A 20,000-nucleotide genomic window follows, 5' to 3' on the forward strand; every position below is an offset into this window, starting at 1 on the left:
CCACCCTTAGAATATTGTATCTAATTTTGGTCGCCGCAATATAAAAAAAGATGTTGAGACTCTGGAAAGAGTGCAGAGAAGAGCAACAAAGATGATAAGGGGATTGGAGGTTGAAACACAAAGAACAGTTGCAGGAATTGGGTAGGTCTAATTTAATGAAGAGAAGGACGAGGGGTGAGATGATAGCAGTCTTCCAATATCTCAGGGGCTGCCCCAAAGAAGAGGGAGTCAAGCTATTCTCCAAAGCCCCTGAAGGCAGGACAAGAAGCAACGGATGGAAACTCACCAAGGAGAGAAGCAACCTGGAACTAAGGAGGAATTTCCTGACAGTGAGAACAATTAACCAGTGGAACAACCTGCCTCCAGAAGCGGTGAATGCTCCAACACTGGAGGTTTCTGAGAAGAGATTGGGCAACTGTCTGAAATAGTATAGGGCTCCCTGCCTGAGCAGGGGGTTGGACTAGAAGACCTCCAAGGTCCCTTTCAACTCTATTATTCTCTTATCCTGAATGGGCAGAAACTCTTGAGTTGTCAGCTGACACAACTCAAGAGCGATGGTAGCAATATGATGGATTAAACTTTATTGCTGTGGGGCGAACTGACTGGAGTTGCATTCAAAAATTATATATTAAAAATTAACTAACAATGATGACAAAGTTCTGTTCACTCTTAGCCTTTCCCTTTCTGTCTAAACAAACAACCTTCACTTGGAAAATTAAGTAGGTCAGATAAGAGGTGGGGGATCCCTTATGCTTTTTTTTCTTCCCGTGGCTAGATTCCCTTTGATCTGTTAGCAATTCTGCTAATCTTGTGGTCGGGAGGTGGGGAAGATCCCGTGGCCCTCTCCACGGAGTTCACCTCCTATCCCAGATCATTCTTCGAATATCTCATATCGTTTAGGAATGCCAGCTGCAGAGAGGACTGGCTTTGGGTGAAAGGTTAATTATTAAATGCCGAGAAAAAAAACAGGAGCAAATCAGAAAAAAATAACGAGGACTGAGCAGATAAGGGGAGCTAAAAATTAAGTGCCAGTTTCTGCGTCTTAACCTGGTGCAGCTGTCCTCCGTGGGAAGCTTGTTAAAACGGGGGGGGGGGGGGAAATAGGCATTAAAATGCTGAAACTATTTCTATGGACAGGAGATAAAACTTTTATTATATATATTCGGGTTGAAACATTAACTTTGTGGCACCCGAGGCTGGAAGGCATGTAGCTGCTGAAACATCATTTGCTGTGACCATTGTCCAACACAACCAACGTTACAGAAGATGAGAGTTGTGCATACAAAGTTGTCCCTTGACTCACAACAGTTCACTTGGGGGTTCAATTTTGGTGGTTCTGGTGGCGGAAAGTGAGTGGGGGAAATCTTTACTGATTACACCTCGGGAGAGATGGCCATCCAAAGCAAAATTTCAGGAACCTCACATATTGTAGGCACGACTTTCCTTCCATTTGCTGCCAGGAATTTTGAAATCAAGATACAGGCATATTTTCTTTTGCAAATCCATCTGCTACCTAAAAAAAAAAGTCTTGTTTCTTAATAACATTATTCCTTAACCTCAATACTTCCGGCCTTTAGAAGCCGCTTTGAAAGAAGCAGTGTGGTGTAGGGTTAATTTAGCTTCTCAAAGTGAGAGGACAGCATTAAAAAAAATACGCTTTCCAAGGGTTGTCATTAAGTAATTTTAAGCTCTGGGTTTAAGGGGCTTAACTGCCCACAAAGTTTCTAGATCTCTTTGTGTCAGCTATTGTACCAACGTGCTTCCTGGATTTCTTTTTAAATCGTTTTGTTCCAGCTGAGACAAAAGAGAGTGGTGTGTAGCTAAGCTTGTGAAAGCTACACTGATAATCATCTTTTGATGTATTTGGTGGGGGGGGGAGAAGCAAAGCAACCTGTAGGCTTAAGGTATTTAAAAGGGATGGTTTTTCTGGTTTGATACAATGAGATTCCGCCCCACTGCAAATATGGACTTTCCATAGCGTTTGAAGGGACCTCAGAGGTCTTCTAGTCCAACCCCCTGCTCAAGCATATCATTCTGGACAAATTCATGTCCAATCTTTTTTTTTTTTGATGGGCAGGAGTCCAAAAAAAAGAAAAGAAAGAAATTGGCAACTATCCTCCTGTTCTTATATGTGTCACAGTGAGCCAATTTGACGTAGCCATGGAGGGCACTAGATTAGAAACCAAGAGATGGGTTCTGATCCTGCCGTGGGCACAAAGCCAGCTGGAATTTGCGTGGGATGGGAGTGGCTGTCATCAGCAGGCAAGGGTGCCCACTTGGCCATCTTTTTACAGCTCTCTGGAATGTGGTATTTCTGTTGGTACAAGGTTGGTTTCTTGGCTGAAGTCCCACCAGCTCAATCAACCCATTCAATTGTCCCTGTTTCCATATATAGGTGTAGACGCACGCTATCCAAACAAGTATGTTCAATAAATGAGATCAAATGGGAAGCTAATGTCCCTGGTGACTTTTTATGATTCTTTTATTTTCTCTTTGTCCAACAGGATGCAAATGATGTGGGTTAAATATTGGTTGCCAGAAGCTACGTTTAAGTTCCTAGTCAGCCTAACATCTCAACCTCTGTAAACTTTCTTCTTCTTCTTCTTCTTCTTCTTCTTCTTCTTCTTCTTCTTCTTCTTCTTCTTCTTCTTCTTCTTCTTCTTCTTCTTCTTCTTCTTCTTCTTCTTCTTCTTCTTCTTCTTTTTCTTCTTCTCCTTCTTCTTCTCCTCCTTCTCCTTCTCCTTCTCCTTCTTCTTCTCCTTCTCCTTCTCCTTCTCCTCCTCTACCATCTCCTCCTTCTCCTTCTCCTTCTCTACCATCTCCTCCTCCTCCTCCTCCTCCTCCTCTTCTTCTTCTTCTTCTTCTTCTTCTTCTTCTTCTTCTTCTTCTTCTTCTTCTTCTTCTTCTTCTTCTTCTTCTTCTTCTCCTTCTTCTTCTCCTCCTTCTCCTTCTCCTTCTCCTTCTTCTTCTCCTCCTCTACCATCTCCTCCTTCTCCTTCTCCTTCTCTACCATCTCCTCCTCCTCCTCCTCCTCCTCCTCTTCTTCTTCTTCTTCTTCTTCTTCTTCTTCTTCTTCTTCTTCTTCTTCTTCTTCTTCTTCTTCTTCTTCTCCTTCTCCTCCTCCTCCTCCTCCTCCTCCTCCTCCTCCTCCTCCTCCTCTTTCCCTTTCTTTCTTCCTCTTCACCCTCCTCCTCCTCCTCTTTCAAATTCCTACATTTATATTCTGAAACAGTGTCAGATCTTCCCTCCTTCCTCCCTTCCTTTTGGGCCCGTCTTTAAACGGGGCTCAGCAAAAAAGGGAACAGGTTCCCTCCACTCCAGTGGAGTCTGTATTTTTGCAAAATGGTTTGCAATCAGACCGGAAATGTTCTAATTCCCAGCCTTATCAGGTGAGGTTTTCCTGAGCTCCCAAACCACAAAAGCAGAACGTAAAACTGAAAAATACATATATTTCCTTGAAGCAACGATTTCTACACTCTGTCTGGTTGTGCAGGGTTTTCCGTGCTGCAATTTGCAGCCCCATTCAGACTTTCTTCTTCCCCGCCCCCCAGAATTCTCCCCCCCCGCCCCCATTAACACAAGTGCCAAGAGCAAGAGGTTAGTCCTTATTTGAGCTAAGCTCCCAGCTCTCTGGAAGTCTTGCATTGTTCTCCGCAGCTGGGAAGAAAGGAAGAAGGCCACAGGTAGCCTTCTGCAACTTGATGGCCTACAAAGATTTTGGTTGCAGCCTTGCAGGTGGTCACAACACCGTCTCTACTTGGCGTGCCTAGTGTTAGGTATTGAGGTTTGGTAAAACACCTGTTCACTTGCCTACTGAGAACTAACAGTTCTCCAGCACATGTACTGAGCTCTAACAGTTCAGGCGGGAACCAAAATAGCGGGAATAGTGGATTCCATCTGATTGGTTTATTTATTTTATGTATTTAATTAGATTTCTATACCGCCCTATTCCCGAAGGACTCAGGGCGGTTTTACAGGGCAGCATAAAATACAATATAAAAGATAATATAAAATAAAAATAAATTAACTTAATTAAGCCCAACAATTAAAACAATATTTAAAAAGCTAATACCCCTTCAGTCCAGGCCTGATAAATCGAAAAGCCAGGTTTTCAGGTCCCGGCAAAATGAACGCAGATTGGGGGCGATCCGGAGTTCCACAGGTAAATCATTCCAAAGGGCAGGCGCGCCCACAGAGAATGCCCTCCCTAACCGGCGGCACCCTAAGGAGGGCCTCTCTATGGGAGCGCACAGGACGATGGGAAGTTGATGCTGGCAGCAGGTGCTCCCTAAGATAATCCGGACCCATGCCATGTAGGGCTTTATAGGTCATCACCCGCATGATGGTATATAAAGAGTGCATGTACACCCTAAACCCCTCGGTACAGTTATGGTTATCAATAAAGTTGCTGTTACTCTGTACTCACATGCCTGGCATCTTTCCTGCTCATTCGAACCCGAAACACAATACCTAGGACAAAAGGAAATATGTGACCCTAATTGATTTGGAACGCAAATGCAATTGAATCCAGATTCAAGACCAGGAAGGGATCTGTCTTCTTCTCTCTTCCTGGATTTGAGACGGAGAACCTGGTGACACAGACCTGTTTCTCATGAAGTAGGATGCCCAAATGCCAGGATCTCAGAAAGAGTAGGGAGGAGGAAGAGGAGGAGGAGCAGGAGGAGCAGGAGCAGGAGCAGGAGCAGGAGGAGGAGGAGATTGTATCTGGATTTCCAGAAGACGTTCTCCAGGGCCCACACCACCACTAGCCTGCCCCATCACCGATTTATATTTCTAAAATCAGAAGGAACCTGAATTGAGTTTCTTAGAGTTATCTTTGTGACTCTTTGAATTGGGAATGCCAACGCGTTCCTGGTTTTTGTGAGTGTGTGTGTGTGTGTGTTTTGCCTTCTCAGAAATGGGCTCCAAATGGAAGAGCTGGTATCTCCGTGGAAGTCTGATTCTTTGGGGTATCTTTTCTCTGACTGCTCTGATCCTCAGCTTGGTGAGAATCCACAACTTCACACTACCTTCTAAGAACAAGGTGAGTGTGCAAAGCGCTTCGGAGACCATGTGGCACAATGGTTAAAGGAGTGGATGGGGGTTGGAAAGGCTGATTCCAGTTCAATTTTGAGGTGTGGAAGGTTGGTGTCTTCAAGATGCCTTCAATTCCAAGACCAGAAAAACAGAACATCTATTTTAACTATCTATCTATTTGAATGTGGTGGTTGAACCCTGGAACGCTGTCTTCACAATTTAGACAGCTGTCTAAATTGTTTCATTTCAAACCATTTTTTAAAATGTTGGAATTGCATTTTTTTTAAAAAAAAACAACCTTCCTGCGGACATAGGCTCCTACTTTCACTAAATGTAACAAAATTTAGTTCCTTTTCATTTAAATTTACTAACGAATACACTGAACGCGATAAACATTTTCTTATCATTGTCGAAGAAAAATTGCTTTCCCATAACAATGTTATGTCTTCATTTTCTCCTTACAAAGTATGTATATTGCACAGTACAACTTAGGCCTCTCTGTAGTAATAGCTGGACCAAATTTCCAAGTTCAGAAAAAAAGTTAGCTTTGGATGTTATTTGCAGAGAACGCGGTAAGAGGTTCTCATAGCTGACTATTTTATTTCCGAATGACTCCTTTCCAGTATGGCTTGGTGTTTGATGCCGGTTCATCGCACACGTCCCTCTTTGTATACCAGTGGCCGGAGGAGAAGGAAAACAACACGGGCATGGTTAGCCAAATGTTCTCCTGCAATGTCAAAGGTCAGTTCTTTTCATTATTCTGAGATGTATTATGGTGTCTGTGGAAGGTGAGATGGAGTATTCAATAGCAAAGAATATACATTACCAAACTAGGTGATGTAGCATTGATGATGTTACCTAGTTGGGTAATGAAATGTCTGCAGGAAAACAACCAAAATCAGAGAGCATCAAGGATGACCACCACCACCTCCTCCACCTCCTCCTCCTCCTCCTCCTCCTCCTCCTCCTCCTCCTCCTCCTTTTGTCACCTTGTTTTTGGTCATTGCAGGGCCTGGAATCTCAAGCTACACCAGTAACCCTCCACAGGCTGGTGGTTCTCTGCGGGAATGTCTGAATGCAGCTATGAGAGTTATCCCTCCAGAAAGACAGGAAGAGTCACCAGTTTACTTGGGAGCTACAGCGGGCATGAGACTGCTCAGGTACAAAGAGTTAGGCAGCAAATAAATTTAATAATACATAAAAATAAATAAAGGGTACAAACATGGTGCTAAATCCAGGTTTGTTTAATTGTAGTTTATTAATGTAAACAGAACTGGCTGGCTTTGCACGATAACAAGCGGCGTAGCACTGAACACTCTGGTCTCAAGTGTGGCTGTAAGCCGAGGATTATTTCTATGTTTCTAGTCCTCGTGAACGCAAAAAAACTCACGCCTTCCTGTGTGAACGATTGTGCAGGATGCAGAACGAGTCAGCTGCAGCCCAGATTTTGGAAGCGGTCTCGCAAACGATCCAGAAATATCCCGTGAATTTCCAAGGCGCTCGAATTATCAGCGGGAAAGAAGAAGGTGCCTTTGGCTGGATCACCATCAACTATCTGCTGAATTCCTTCACACAGGTAGGGATGGGTTCGGGGTGATTGAAGGCAAACTAAAATATCCAAGACCCAGCCTAGAACTAAAGAGAAATTTCTTGGCAGTGAGAACAATTAATTGGTGGAACGGCTTGCCTCCAGAAGTTGTGGGTGCTCCATCACTGGAAGAGATTGGATGACCATTTGTCTAGAATAGTGTAGGATTTCCTGCTTGAGCAGGAGTCTAGAAGACCTCCAAATATTCTATTCTATTCTATTCTATTCTATTCTATTCTATTCTATTCTATTCTATTCTATTCTATTCTATTCTATTCTATTCTATTCTATTCTATTCTATTCCTTATTCCCTATTCTGTTCTGTTCCGTTCCGTTCCGTTCCATTCCCTATTCCCTATTCCCTATTCCCTATTCCCTATTCTATTCTACTCTACTCTACTCTACTCTACTCTACTCTACTCTACTCTATTCTATTCTATTCTATTCTATTCTATTCTATTCTATTCTATTCTATTCTATTCTATTCTATTCTATTCTATTCTATTCCACTCCATTCTTTCATAATTCTATTCTATTCTATTCTATTCTATTCTATTCTATTCTATTCTATTCTATTCTATTCTATTCTATTCTATTCTATTCTATTCTATTCTATTCTACTCTGTTCTATTCTATTCTATTCTATTCTATTCTATTCTATTCTATTCTATTCTATTCTATTCTATTCTATTCTATTCTTTCATAATTCTATTCTATTCTATTCTATTCCTTAATTCTATTCTATTCTATTCTATTCTATTCTATTCTATTCTATTCTATTCTATTCTATTCTATTCTATTCTATTCTATTCTTTCATAATTCTATTCTATTCTATTCTATTCTATTCTATTCTATTCTATTCTATTCTATTCTATTCTATTCTATTCTATTCTATTCTATTCCATTCCATTCCATTCCATTCCATTCTTAAGCATTGACCAGGGACGATGGGCAAGCCAGTCAGATCCAACTGCTCTCCACCCATGTTGTTGCTCACCCAAAAGCATTAGACATGACATCTGGACATCTTAAAGAGGCAGCCATTAGTTAGGTATCTCCTCTTCAAGAGCTTCCAGGCCCAGCTGGAGAGGTTGCCCACACCCCAGACCGAGATAACTGAGAGGCCATCTGGGCTGACTCGTCCTGATGGATTCTGGGACCTTGGTTTTCACCACCAACCCCACCCTAATCTTCTCTCTCCAGTACTCTGCAAAAGACCGAGACTGGATCCGTCCTCCCTCAGCCAATATCCTGGGAGCCTTGGACCTCGGCGGAGCCTCCACCCAGATCAGCTTCATCCCCGCTGGCCCGATCGCAGATCCATCCGAAGCCCTGCAGTTCCGCCTTTACGGCTTCGACTACACCATCTATAGCCACAGCTACCTCTGCTATGGCCAGAACCAGGCCTTCCAGCGGGTGATCCAGTTGATTCTTGTAAGTGAGCCCGACGGTGACTTGGAAGCCACCATGAAGGGTGGAGAGATCAAAGAAAAACATCCACTTTCCAGCTTTTTTGGGAAAGTGTTAAGACCCAGCTGTGCCAAGCAGTCTGGGTGTGTGTGTGTGGATATCTAAAATGCAATTCTGGGGATGGCTGGTCCTTGCTGACCTTTTTTTTAGTCTTCTGAAGTTTTGAACTATGATTTCCATTTTTTAAATTATTATTTTTTACTTGCAAGTGTTCACCTTGTTCCGAATTCTGTTTGGAACCGGCTTTTAGTCATGTGTTTGTGTTGGCTTTATTTCGCTGCCGTCCAATGCTCAGTCACTTAGGTCTAAAAATTTAATAAATCCATAAAATGAGGGACATATTTGATGGCCTGACCGCTCCCTGTTTTGAGCACAGGGAGCTGGGTTGATTGCGAGAATAACTCTAGGACCGAGGCACTTCGTTTGACTCGCTGCCTTCTTGCTTTTTTTTTCTTTTTTCTTTCTGGCTGCTTTTTAGAAAGAGGGATTCCTGGAGACCCCCGGACCCCATTTTTTTAGAACTGACGTTGGACTAATTCTGTGTAGGAGAAGGAATGGCAGACCCCCAGGGGTGGAGTCAAAAGAGGGATCAGCCTAGAATCCCCCACATAGCCACAAGCGAGCTGAATCCAGTCTCTGTCTCTCGAACACCGTCAACCCTTCTCTAACTGTAACCAGCTGCTGACTGCGAGTTAAGTTACAGCAAAATCAGTGAAATCATCCTGGAATTAAGGATTGAATTAGTTAAATCCCGCTAGCATCGAGGAGAAATTTCCCGAGAGTGAGAACAATTAGCCATGCCTCCAGAAATTATGGGTGCTCCGTTGCTGGAGGTTTTTTAAGAAGAGAACAGCCACCTGTCTGGAATGGTATAGGTCAGGATCTCCTGCTTGAGCAGGGGCTTGGACTAGAAGACCTCCAAGGTCCCTCCCAACTCTGTTATTCTGTACATCTGTGCTTGAGTGCTTAGCAACAGATCAGCTTAACTGGTCCTTCCACTGTGGATCTGGTCTTTTGTGCCTGACAATCTGCGTGTGTCGCTTTCAGAACAAAGCTGCCAGCGTCGAGGTGGGCCATCCCTGCTACCCAAAAGGCTACGAAGAAATAGTATATTTGGCATCCCTCTCTAGCAACCCGTGTACTGAGCCTCTCCCCACAACCGCCTCTTTGGGGAACGTAACTCTGGTGGGCAAAGGGAATGTCACCCTTTGCCGGGAAAAGTTCAAAGCGATCTTCAACTTCTCCGGCTGCCGAGATCCATCATCCTGCGGCTTCGAGGGGACCTACCAGCCGAGAGTCAATGGGAAGTTTCTGGTAGGAGGTTTTGCTGACAAATCCCCGAATTCCTGGATAAGGGAATTAGGTTGAGGGGCATGCTCTGAGATTAAGGGTAGCCTTTGACTTGAGTCCAAAACTTCTGCTACAAAGCGAGACCTTTGTTAAGTAAGTTTTACGGCCATTTTAACAACCTTTCCATTGGGACGCTTATGTATTGTTTTAAAATCTTCCAGGCCTTTTCTGCATATTACTACACTTTCCGCTTTCTGAACCTGACAGTCACTAGTCCATTGGCCACTGTAGAGAGAGCCATCCAGATTTTCTGTGCCAGAACATGGAAAGATGTAAGTATTTTATCTCTCTCTCTGTGTGTCCATCTACCTATCTACCTACCTACCTACCAACTCTCTCTCTCTCTTTCTATCTATCTATCTATCTATCTATCTATCTATCTATCTATCTATCTATCTATCTATCTATCATCTCTCTATATATTTATCATCTATGTATTGTATCATTTATCTGTCTTATCTATCTTTGATCTTTCTTTCTATCTACTCAAATCCATCCACTTAATCAGTCTGTCACCTGTCTGCCTATCTAGTCAATTTAACCAGGCATCCATCCACTCAACTTGTCTGTCTGTCTGTCTGTCCATCTCTCCCTCTCTCTTATGTGTGTATGTGTATGTGAGTATATGTGTATCTTCCTTCCTTCCTTCCTTCCTTCCTTCCTTCCTTCCTTCCTTCCTTCCTTCCTTCCTTCCTTCCTTCCTTCCTTCCTTCCTTCCTTCCATTATTCAGACTTTGGAGGCAGACAATACGCCAGAGGCATTCTGCTCATCTCCATTAAGATTCCCTTTGTGCTCCTCTCTGCTTCTCCCAGTTGAACACCAGTTATCCTCACGAAAAGCTCTTCCACCTGAAGAATTACTGCGCCAGTGCCAACTACATCCTGACCCTTTTATTGGACGGTTATGGCTTCCGAAACGACACCTGGCAGAACATCGCCTTCCAAATGCAGGTGAGACGGTCTCAGTGACCCCAGGAATTTATTTTCGCTCATTGTGTAACCTACCAAAGTCTCTCCGTTGGTCTTGATTGTTACACCCATTTCTCCAGTCAGGAAGCCCACCTATTCATTTATGAAAATATCTCACCTAGGCAGCTCACAATCATTAAAATGCCATAAGAAACATTAAAACGTGAAATAGCAACCATTTAATTCACTTTATAATTGACCAAGATGGGGAGGAAGGGAAGAAGATGCTTCCAAGGAAGAGGTGAGGTCTTCTTCTCATTTTCCTCTTACCTATTCTCAAAGTTTCTTTCCCCCCCCCCCACCCTCTTTTCCTGCAGGCCGCCAATTCTGACATCGGTTGGACCTTGGGCTACATGCTGAACCTAACCAACATGATCCCGGCTGAAGCCCCCCAACTGCTCAAGGGTCATGAAGAAGCTTTTTGGATTGCAAGCATCTTCTTCATCGTGGCCACCCTGGCCCTCTGCCTCCTCATCCTCATTTTGCATTCTCTGCCATGAGGGACACCCCAAGAGGACTTTTATCCCCACCACCCTCATACTTTGCTTGGAAGATGTTCTGGGTCTTCTCCAACCAAGGCATGAAGCTCCAAGGCCACAAACGCTTCCTACCTCATCCGTCTCTGCCTGTTTCGGCACGAGGCAGAGATGGTCTCCTTCCATGGAGGACGCCAACCCAACCTCTGACCCGTCCACCTCCCTTCAGCCTTGGGGACGTAGGCTGCTTGTTCAGAGGTCCTTCCTTCTTTTTGTCTCTTATTTATTAAATCTGTCAGCCAACGACCCACCGTGGGTTGCGGTGACACCTTCAAGTTTCTGTAGGGTGAGACCTCCTCGATAGAAGAAAGTTCAAGGAGGAGAAAAACAGTTCTTAGGATGCTGTTTAAGAAGGGAACATCTGAGCAGCGAGGACAACGTTCTCTTGCTGAAGAATGTAATTTTCAGGAAAAAATAATAATTTTCAGATAGAGAAAGGAATGGGAGGTTTTGCTGCTGTAACTCGTAGCGCAAGTTAGGAACCACAAACCACACCGGAGGTTTTTAAGAAGAGATTGGACATCCATTTGTCTGGAATGGTGTAGGATCTCTTGCGTGAGCAGGGGGGTTGGACTGGAGGACCTCCAAGGTCCCTTCCAACTCTGTTATTCTGTGTCTGCTTTGAATCAAGGACCCCACAATCATCATCGTCTCCTCCTCCTCCTCCTCCCCCCCTTCTAGCACTGATGATGCTACCTATTTGGGTAATGAAACGTCTGCAAGAAAATGAGCAAGCTCAGAGAGCACCAAGGACCCCACAGTCCTCCTCCTCCTCCTCCTCCCTTCTAGCACTGATGATGCTACCTAGTTCGGGTAATGAAATGTCTGCAAGAAAACGAGCAAGCTCAGAGAGCACCAAGGACCCCCTCAGAAAACCCACTCCCCAACGTTCGTATCTCAACAGCAGGGAAACCGAGGCTCGGTGTCAGCAAATGAGACCTTTTTTTTTTCCTTCCTCTAAAGTCGGGTGGCCCCAGGGGACACAGGCTCCACGAAGAGTTTGGGGAAAATCCCCGTCCTTCCGTTGCACCGGCCTTCTAGCCATTCCCCGTTCACTGTGGAAACATGGCAGATTCAGGGTGAGGAGTGGGCGGGGGGGGGAATCCCTTGAGAAAGAAAACCAGCCTCGATCCCTCTGCTCTAGGATGGATCGGCTTAATGCAGGGTGGCAAAATCTGTTCGATTTATGCATGTTTTAATCTTGTGCAGAGAGCCACGAGGGTGGCTTCAGTTTAACACACACACACACACACACACACACACACACACACACCTCAGATGCTTTGAGGTGAAGGGAAGTTCTACTCACCTTGGAAACCTGGCAAAGGTTTTAGGGGAAATGAATGGAATGGAATGGAACAGAAATAGAATAGAATAGAATAGAATAGAATAGAATAGAATAGAATAGAATAGAATAGAATAGAATAGAATAGAATAGAATAGAATAGAATAGAATAGAATAGAATAGAATAGAATAGAATAGAAGACTCAGGAATTCTGGGAGTTGAAGTCCATGAGTCATAAAAGAGCCGAGGTTGCCTACCCCTGGTTTAGTGAATGCATGCCCGTTGCCAATCCCCTGAATTTTGATCACGGGACCAAGGGGACACTGCAACGGTTGTAAGCCTGAGGACGTTTTGCAAATCTCTTTCACAGGGTGGTTGTGACTTCAAAAGGTTGGCTGACTGAATTGTTGTTAAGTCAAGGACTGCTACCGTAGTATTCTCAAGCTATGGAAACCAAACACTGAACACACTGACCCCAGCAAGCACCCCTTTTAGGACTCGTGTCCTGTCTCCTACGTTTGGACAGGACCTCCAGGACGTCCCCATCTTTAAAATTCAGGTCTTCCGGGGCGTCAGAGGTGTAAGAACGTTGCCCCACCATGCGGTAAAGGACGGCTCGGTCCTCTCGTTCTTCTTCACCCTTGAACGTGCAAGTGGAATGGTTAAAGGAAGAAACACTATTTTGCTTTCTTCTTTTCTTGAAAGAGCTCCCTGCCTGTAGAAAACCAGCACGTCAGGGAGAAAACTTGAGCAATTTGCGATTCTTCTTCTTCTCCTTCTTCTTCTTCTTCTTCTTCTTCTTCTTCTTCTTCTTCTTCTTCTTCTTCTTCTTCTTCTTCTTCTTCTTCTTCTTCTCCTCCTCCTCCTCCTCCTCCTCTTCCTCCTCCTCCTCCTCCTCCTCCTCCTCCTGCTCCTCCTCTTCCTCCTCCTCTTCCTCCTCCTCTTCCTCCTCCTCCTCCTCCTCCTCCTCCTCCTCCTCTTCTTCTTCTTCTTCTTCTTCTTCTTCTTCTTCTTCTTCTTCTTCTTCTTCTTCTTCTTCTTCTTCTTCTTCTCCTCCTCCTCCTGCTCCTTCTCCTCCTCCTCCTCCTCCTCTTCCTCCTCCTCCTCCTTCTCCTCCTCCTCCTGCTCCTTCTCCTCCTCCTCCTCTTCCTCCTCCTCCTTCTCCTCCTCCTCCTCCTCCTCTTCCTCCTCCTCCTCCTCCTCCTCCTCCTCCTGGAAAAAGCAGTCCAGTTGCCCTTCCCTGCGAAGCTCAATTTCTAAATGCATCGAGTTGCTCAGTGCTTTTTTTGTAAAAGAAAAAGGTGCCGGAACTCAAACATGTCATACAACCCGCCTTGCCTACCCTACAAGGTTCCATCCAAAAAAGGTGCCGGAACTCCGTTCTGAGCGTTCTATGAGAAAAAAAGCCCTGGATTTGCTTAACAACTGTAGCAAAAACATAAAATTGGACGTGACTCTCTTAACAACCATCTTGCTAGGCAACAGAAATTCTGGTTCCCGCTGTGGTCATAAGTTGAAGTCTGCCTGTACAGGACAGTCTGAAAACTGAGTCCCCCACCCCTCTGAACACAAGAAATAAGACATACCTGGCACCAAAGGGTCAGCTTGGTACTTTGTACCTCCTGGCACAAAGCCATCAGTTCCCCATCGTTGTTAATAGCGATGAAATCGGTGCTGCCTGGGGCTTTGTACCTGTGTGAAGTCCACGACAGACCCAAAATTTTAAGGATAGTTTAACAGCGAATCACCCGACGACGGTCTTCATGAAACAAAAATATTGCAAAACAACTACTGCATAACAAGTGCAAACGTAGTAGAAGTTCAAGTAAAGCGTAGTTTACCAATTGCCAAGGAGGCAGGAACGTGACACTGTGGCCAACAACACAAGTAGCATTCTAGGCTGCCTTTGGGAAAACATCATTCTCAAGGAAAACGGACAGAGATGGAAAGGGATTGAAGCAAAAGGCATCTATCTTTAGGGTTTCTGCCTTGTCCTTAGTAATGCTTCGGCTTTTCCTTTTCATTTTTTTTAAAAAAAAAACATTTTTGAAGACATTAATGTCAAGATATTTTGCTAGACAACTACACCACTTAACAGCAATAGCCCTTAGACTTATATACCACTTCACAGTGCTTTACAGCCAGCCCTCTCTAAGCGGTTTACAGAGTCAGCCTATTGCCCCCCCCCCAACAATCTGGGTCCCCATTTTACCGACCTCAGAAGGATGGAAGGCTGAGTCAACCTTGAACTGGTCAGGATCGAACTCCCGGCAGTGGGCAGAGTTTAGCCTGCAATACTGCATTCTAACCACTGCTCTACCAGGGGCTCTTCACGACAAATTCTCCAGACCTTACTGTGGTCGTAAGTCGAGGAATATCTGCGATGTGGACTGGTGGATTGCAAACAGCCTTGGGGTTGGGGGTGTGTGGGGAAATAGCCTCCCAACTCACTTTCATGGTTGCCGCCTGCCGAAGATATTCCTCTTGTAAAATGGCTCTGAGCTCTGCCAGAGAAGGGACTTGGTTGATGGTTCGATTTACAACGAAAGAGCCATGGATTTTTAAGGAGAAACTGTTCTTCGTGGGAACCACAGGTGACTGCGGAGAGAGGAGAAATCCTGCAGGTAAAAATACAGTTCCTGCCAACTCCCCCCCCCCTTAATACAGGAAGTCCTCATCCTTCAACAGTTCATTAAGTGACTTTTCCCCAAACAATGATTTAGGACCACTTTTCACACCACTGTTGCAGCAGCCACAACGTGGTCAGAATTCAGGCGCTTGGGAACTGACTCGTATTTATGACGGTCGACTTTCTGACAAGCAAAGTCCAGGGGGGGGGGGGAGGCAGCCGGATTCGCTTACCGACCGGGTTATCCGCTGCAGTCATTCACTGAACAACTGTGGCAGAAAGGTCATAAAATGGGGGCAAAATTCACTGAACAACTGTTTCACGTAGCAACAGAAACTTTGGGCTCAATTGTGGCCGTACGTCAAGGACTATCTGTAGGGGAGGGGAAAAAAACTTCAATCGGGAAGGAGAGAATTTTACCTCTTGAAGACGTTCCAAACCTTTTGGAATCGGTTTCATTTCCTTCTCTCTCTCCTGCAAAAAAAAGGTCCCATTTTCATTTCTTCTCTGAGAGAGAGAGAGAGAGAGAGAGAGAGAGAGAGAGAGAGAGAGAGAGAGAGAGAGAGAGAGAGAGAGAGAGGAGAGAGAGAGAGAGAGAGAGAGAATCACAGACAGGAGAGAAAGAGAGAGAGAGAGAGAGAGAGAGAGAGAGAGAGAGAGAGAGAGAAGAGAGAGAGAGAGAGAGAGAAACCCAGCAATTTTCCTGGCAAATAAATAAAAGCAGCATGGGGAGAAAGAAGAGGGGGGAGAGGAGAAACTTGCCTCTAATCTTTGGTGGGAATTTAAACGTATTCCTAAAGGACTAAGCTGGGAAGAAATGTTCCTTTGGGGGTTGAAATAAACGTCAGCTCTCAAATCATACTCATTGTTCTTTCCACAAGGTTTGTATGTCCATTTTCCAGATCTATCTATCTATCTATCTATCTATCTATCTATCTATCTATCTATCTATCTATCTATCTATCTATCTATCATCTGCCTGCCTGCCTGCCTGCCTGCCTGCCTGCCGGTCCTGCCTATCTGTCTGTCTGTCTGTCTGTCTGTCTGTCTATCTATCTATCTATCTATCTATCTATCTATCTATCTATCTATCTATCTATCTATCTATCTATCTATCTATCTGACTCTGTCTGTCTGTCTGTCTGTCTATCTATCTATCTATCTATCTATCTATCTATCTATCTATCTATCTATCTATCTATCTATCTATCTATCTATCATCATCTGTTTATTTTTCATTTGTTCCGTTGTAGCTTTTGATATTTCCAGTCAAGTAAACCTGTTGAAATGGACTAGATCTCATTTCCTATTAGGAAGCCATGGAGAGGAACCTGGGATTTCACCCACCCCTCGCAATTCCAGCCTGGAAATTGCAATTCAAAGGAGGCATTCCAATGGATTTGCACCTGTCATTTCTGATAATGATTTTTATTTCGCGATGTTCAGATTTTTGCCTTTAGAGGCATGCTAGAACAAGTGACAGAGGAAGATAGATTTTTAAATAATAATAATAATAATAACAACAACAACAACAACAACAACTCAGTAGCTGTGGACTCCGCTGGTTTTGTTTTTGTTTTTTTGACCACCAAAAAGCCTCAGTTCTGTGCTAATATTATAGTAGCTTTAGGACACATTAATAAAGAAGATTGATGTTCATGCAAACACTGGAAATATTAACTCCCCTTGAAAATTAACGCCAAGGAAGCTGGCTTTAGTTTAAAATAGTCCTGGGATTATTTAGGATTAAGCAATGCCTTGTGAATAGAACCAATGGGAAGATTTAAACCCCTCCTCATTTTCAAAAGAAAGGTCAAATCCTAGAGTGGTTCTGTAAAAACAAGGCTCCTCAAGGCACTTAATTTTCATCCAACTCTATGATTACGACAGGAGGTTTGGAGAGGGAGAGTGATGGATAACAGAGAGAGAGAGAGAGAGAGAGAGAGAGAGAGAGAGAGAGAGAGAGAGAGAGAGAGAGAGAGAGAGAGAGAGAGAGATGGTCCTTTGTCTGCCTGTGACTCACCAAATGGAGGTTTCAAAGAAACCTCTGTTAATTCACAAAACCTTTCTTGCTCGGTTCCAGGGACACTCACTAGACTAGACAACCCAGTGGTGGTCATCTTGGGTCTGACCTGGTCTCCAGATCTTTTGGTTCTCATGAAGAAGACTAGGCGGTGTCATTTCTGGTGGAGGTGGGATTCCTTGGAAGATCTTCTGCAAAAAGAGAGATGCATTTTTGTCTGCCGAATGCCTTCCCAAAAGGCGTGAGATCCTTCCAGCTTTAAGCTTCTGTGGAAGCCAAGAGGACTCCTGACCAGCCGAAATAGAGGCAACTGGGTAGAGGAGATGGAGAGGAAAAATTCACCCTGGAGACATTATTCATCCTCCTGAAGTCCCACTAGAGGGCACAAAAACACATAGTTTGTATCACTAAGATAGAAGGTTGCACCTAAAAAGGGTTGGTATGACCAAGGATCTAGATCAGAGCTTCTGAAAGGCCAAATTTTAAAGGAAAACTTTAGGAAAAGGGACCAAATGGAGATCTCCAGTTGTAGGGTCCTTGTTGCTCTCTGAGCTTGGTGGTTTTCTTGCAGATGTTTCATTACCCAGCTAGATAACATCTTCAGTGCTGGAGGAGAGTGGGGTTTGTAGAGAAGAGGAGGAGGAGGAGGAGGAGGAGGAGGAGGAGGAGGAAAAGGGGAAGAAGAGGAGGACTGTTTTCTATTTACGTGCAAGAGATTGTGAAAATAAACCAAGTTCTATTCTATTCTATTCTATTCTATTCTATTCTATTCTATTCTATTCTATTCTAATTCTATTCTATTCTATTCTATTCTATTCTATTCTATTCTATTCTATTCTATTCTATTCTATTCTATTCTTCTAAATTCTATTCTATTCTACTCTACTCTACTCTACCCTGTTGTATCTATCTCTATTCTATTCTACTCTACTCTACTCTACTCTACCCTGTCGTATCTATTTCTATTCTATTCTATTCTATTCTATTCTATTCTATTCTATTCTATTCTATTCTATTCTATTGTACTCTACTCTACTCTACTCTACTCTACTCTACTCTACTCTACTGCACTCCACTCCACTCCACTCCATTCCCAAACTTAGTTTAGGTAGTCCAGTCAACCTTGGCCAGTTGAAGATGTGTAGGCTTCAATTCCCAGGACCCCCCAGCCAGCCCTGATGGATGAAGGCAGTTAAAGATGGTTGAAGATGGGTAAACCTCAACTCCCATGGCTGGCTGGGGTAATCTAGGAGTTGAAGCCCACCCATCTTCAAATGGCCAAGATTGAAGAATGCTGCTGTAATCGAAGGCAGAGACTGACAGACCATCTGCACATGGTTTGAAAGGACTAGCTCTAAGACCATCAAAATAAACTCAATTTTTTTTTATCATCACGGAATGTCAGACGTACCTTGGATGGACCGAGGTAGTCCTTCTCTTTGTACTTTTCAGCCTGCAAAGGAGGCCTGAAAATTTTCCCTGGCGGGACCCTGTGAAGTTCCAGGAAGAGACGATCCTGGCATGAGACAGAGGCAAAGTCTCAGCTCAAAACGGCAGAAGAACAGAGTAAGTTTTTTTTTTAAGATGGAATAAAATCTCAAGTTTTATTGCGGGGTGGATGGGTGGGTGGGTGGATTTGCCTGGCTGAAATCGCACACCCCATTTAAACAAGACGGGCTCACCTCTACTTGCTTTAAAGCAGCGCCAGTTTGTCTCTCGGGCACTTGTGCGGCTGCTTCTTCCAGAGTTTCGCGCGCCTCTTGCCATTTTCCAAGCCGGCAGTGGGCGGCTGCCACATTGTGCAAAACCTGTGGCTGTACAGAAATTAGTCACAAGCTCCGGGGGTTACACAGAATCCTTCAGCAGAGAGAAGGTGAAAATTAGATCAGCTTGGTTTTTTTTCATCTCCCAGCCACGGGCAACAGATCACAAAAAGCTGTTCAGGTTTTTTGAAAAAAACAAAACAAAAACAAGGGGACTTGGAGAAAAATTGTAAACCGTTTGTGGTGGAGCAAATAAATCGCAAAGACTTTCATCTGCAGCAGAGCTGAACAGTGATTGTAAATAATAAAAAGGCTAAAAAAAAGGCGCCTTTTTTAGTTTATGAAACAGATGTCGGTATTGGGCGGGCCCAATCTTCCATTCTCTTAGTAATTTCAAGAGTTTGGGGGCACAATTCCTTGCTATCTAGCCAGACTGGCTGGGGAAAGTATTCTAAGCTTTAGTAAAATACGATCTATGATAACATACAAGTAATCCTCCACTTGCCACCACACCAGAATTTCTATTGCTAAGCGAGGCCATTGTTAAATGAGGTTGGCCCCGATTTTGCAACCAGTTGCTAAATGAAGGGTTGAAAGTCAAGGATTACCAGTAATATATTACAAATTCCTTTATCTGATGAAAACTGAGAAAATATCTTCCCCCCCCCCCTTTTTTCTCATTTGGATGCCATTGAGACCCACTTTGGAAGCCATGCTGCTAAAGAAAGATGGGAGACCCCCATTGTTTTTGCTCCAATGTCCCTCAATTGTTTTCGCATCCCTCACCTCCGAGGCACGGAGCACGAACGCCAAACCCAGTGGTTTGTAATTGATGCAGGGATTATTCCGGAGACAGCGCCAAGCCAGCTTCCCATCTCTCAAAGCTTCCTCATACCTGGGTGTCAGAAGAGAGGAGAGAAAGACGAAAAAGGGAAGGGAAAAAAAACCATGAAGGTAGGGAACAAAGTTGCACTGATTGTTTAGAGAGAGTGCGTTATCAGTACACGTTGCGCTTTGTAAATTGTCCCGCGGTTGTTGGTTTCAACAGCTTACAGTCGAAACATTTAGATGACAGAAGCGATGGACTTTACTTATTAATTAAATAAACTAAATTAAATAAATAAATACCTGCTGCCCCTCACCCTAAGGCATACTATACTCTAAGGTGTAGTAGCGTGTTGGTGGTTGGGTTCTTGATGTATAGCTTGTGTTGATTGTGCTCTATTGAACTGAGCGGTCAGGCACTTTTTGGAGAATTTGCAGGGATATCCATTTTGTTCTGTTTATATAGTAATTTATTCTTATTGTATACGTGTTTCTGTACTGTTTTATTCTTTTTAGCGCTGTA

The 20,000-nt window shown here is 43.9% G+C and overlaps 2 protein-coding genes across 2 annotated transcripts in view; one reads left to right on the forward strand and one right to left on the reverse strand.

Annotated features, from left to right (window-relative positions):
* Window positions 1-11,202, forward strand: part of ENTPD8 (ectonucleoside triphosphate diphosphohydrolase 8) — a 15,241-nt gene extending 4,039 nt beyond the window's left edge. The window contains exons 2-10 of the mRNA XM_081340033.1: window positions 4,917-5,044; window positions 5,661-5,778; window positions 6,047-6,197; window positions 6,454-6,613; window positions 7,830-8,060; window positions 9,144-9,410; window positions 9,608-9,718; window positions 10,260-10,397; window positions 10,733-11,202. Coding sequence (XP_081196159.1) covers window positions 4,919-5,044; window positions 5,661-5,778; window positions 6,047-6,197; window positions 6,454-6,613; window positions 7,830-8,060; window positions 9,144-9,410; window positions 9,608-9,718; window positions 10,260-10,397; window positions 10,733-10,915 — 1,485 coding nt within the window. The 5' untranslated portion in view covers window positions 4,917-4,918 and the 3' untranslated portion in view covers window positions 10,916-11,202. The remainder of the gene's footprint in view (window positions 1-4,916; window positions 5,045-5,660; window positions 5,779-6,046; window positions 6,198-6,453; window positions 6,614-7,829; window positions 8,061-9,143; window positions 9,411-9,607; window positions 9,719-10,259; window positions 10,398-10,732) is intronic.
* A 227-nt stretch (window positions 11,203-11,429) lies between these two features.
* Window positions 11,430-20,000, reverse strand: part of NOXA1 (NADPH oxidase activator 1) — an 11,955-nt gene continuing 3,384 nt past the window's right edge. Inside the window, exons 3-12 of the mRNA XM_081339500.1 lie at window positions 19,439-19,547; window positions 18,572-18,697; window positions 18,301-18,405; window positions 18,154-18,217; window positions 16,973-17,199; window positions 16,214-16,229; window positions 14,684-14,855; window positions 13,824-13,929; window positions 12,754-12,877; window positions 11,430-12,006 (exon numbers count right to left, since the gene is read on the reverse strand). Of these exons, the coding sequence (XP_081195626.1) occupies window positions 11,909-12,006; window positions 12,754-12,877; window positions 13,824-13,929; window positions 14,684-14,855; window positions 16,214-16,229; window positions 16,973-17,199; window positions 18,154-18,217; window positions 18,301-18,405; window positions 18,572-18,697; window positions 19,439-19,547 (1,147 nt within the window). The 3' untranslated portion in view covers window positions 11,430-11,908. The remainder of the gene's footprint in view (window positions 12,007-12,753; window positions 12,878-13,823; window positions 13,930-14,683; window positions 14,856-16,213; window positions 16,230-16,972; window positions 17,200-18,153; window positions 18,218-18,300; window positions 18,406-18,571; window positions 18,698-19,438; window positions 19,548-20,000) is intronic.

This window comes from Vipera berus, assembly GCF_964194415.1.
Source record: "Vipera berus genome assembly, chromosome: 15".
NCBI classification, from domain to species: Eukaryota; Metazoa; Chordata; class Lepidosauria; order Squamata; family Viperidae; genus Vipera; species Vipera berus.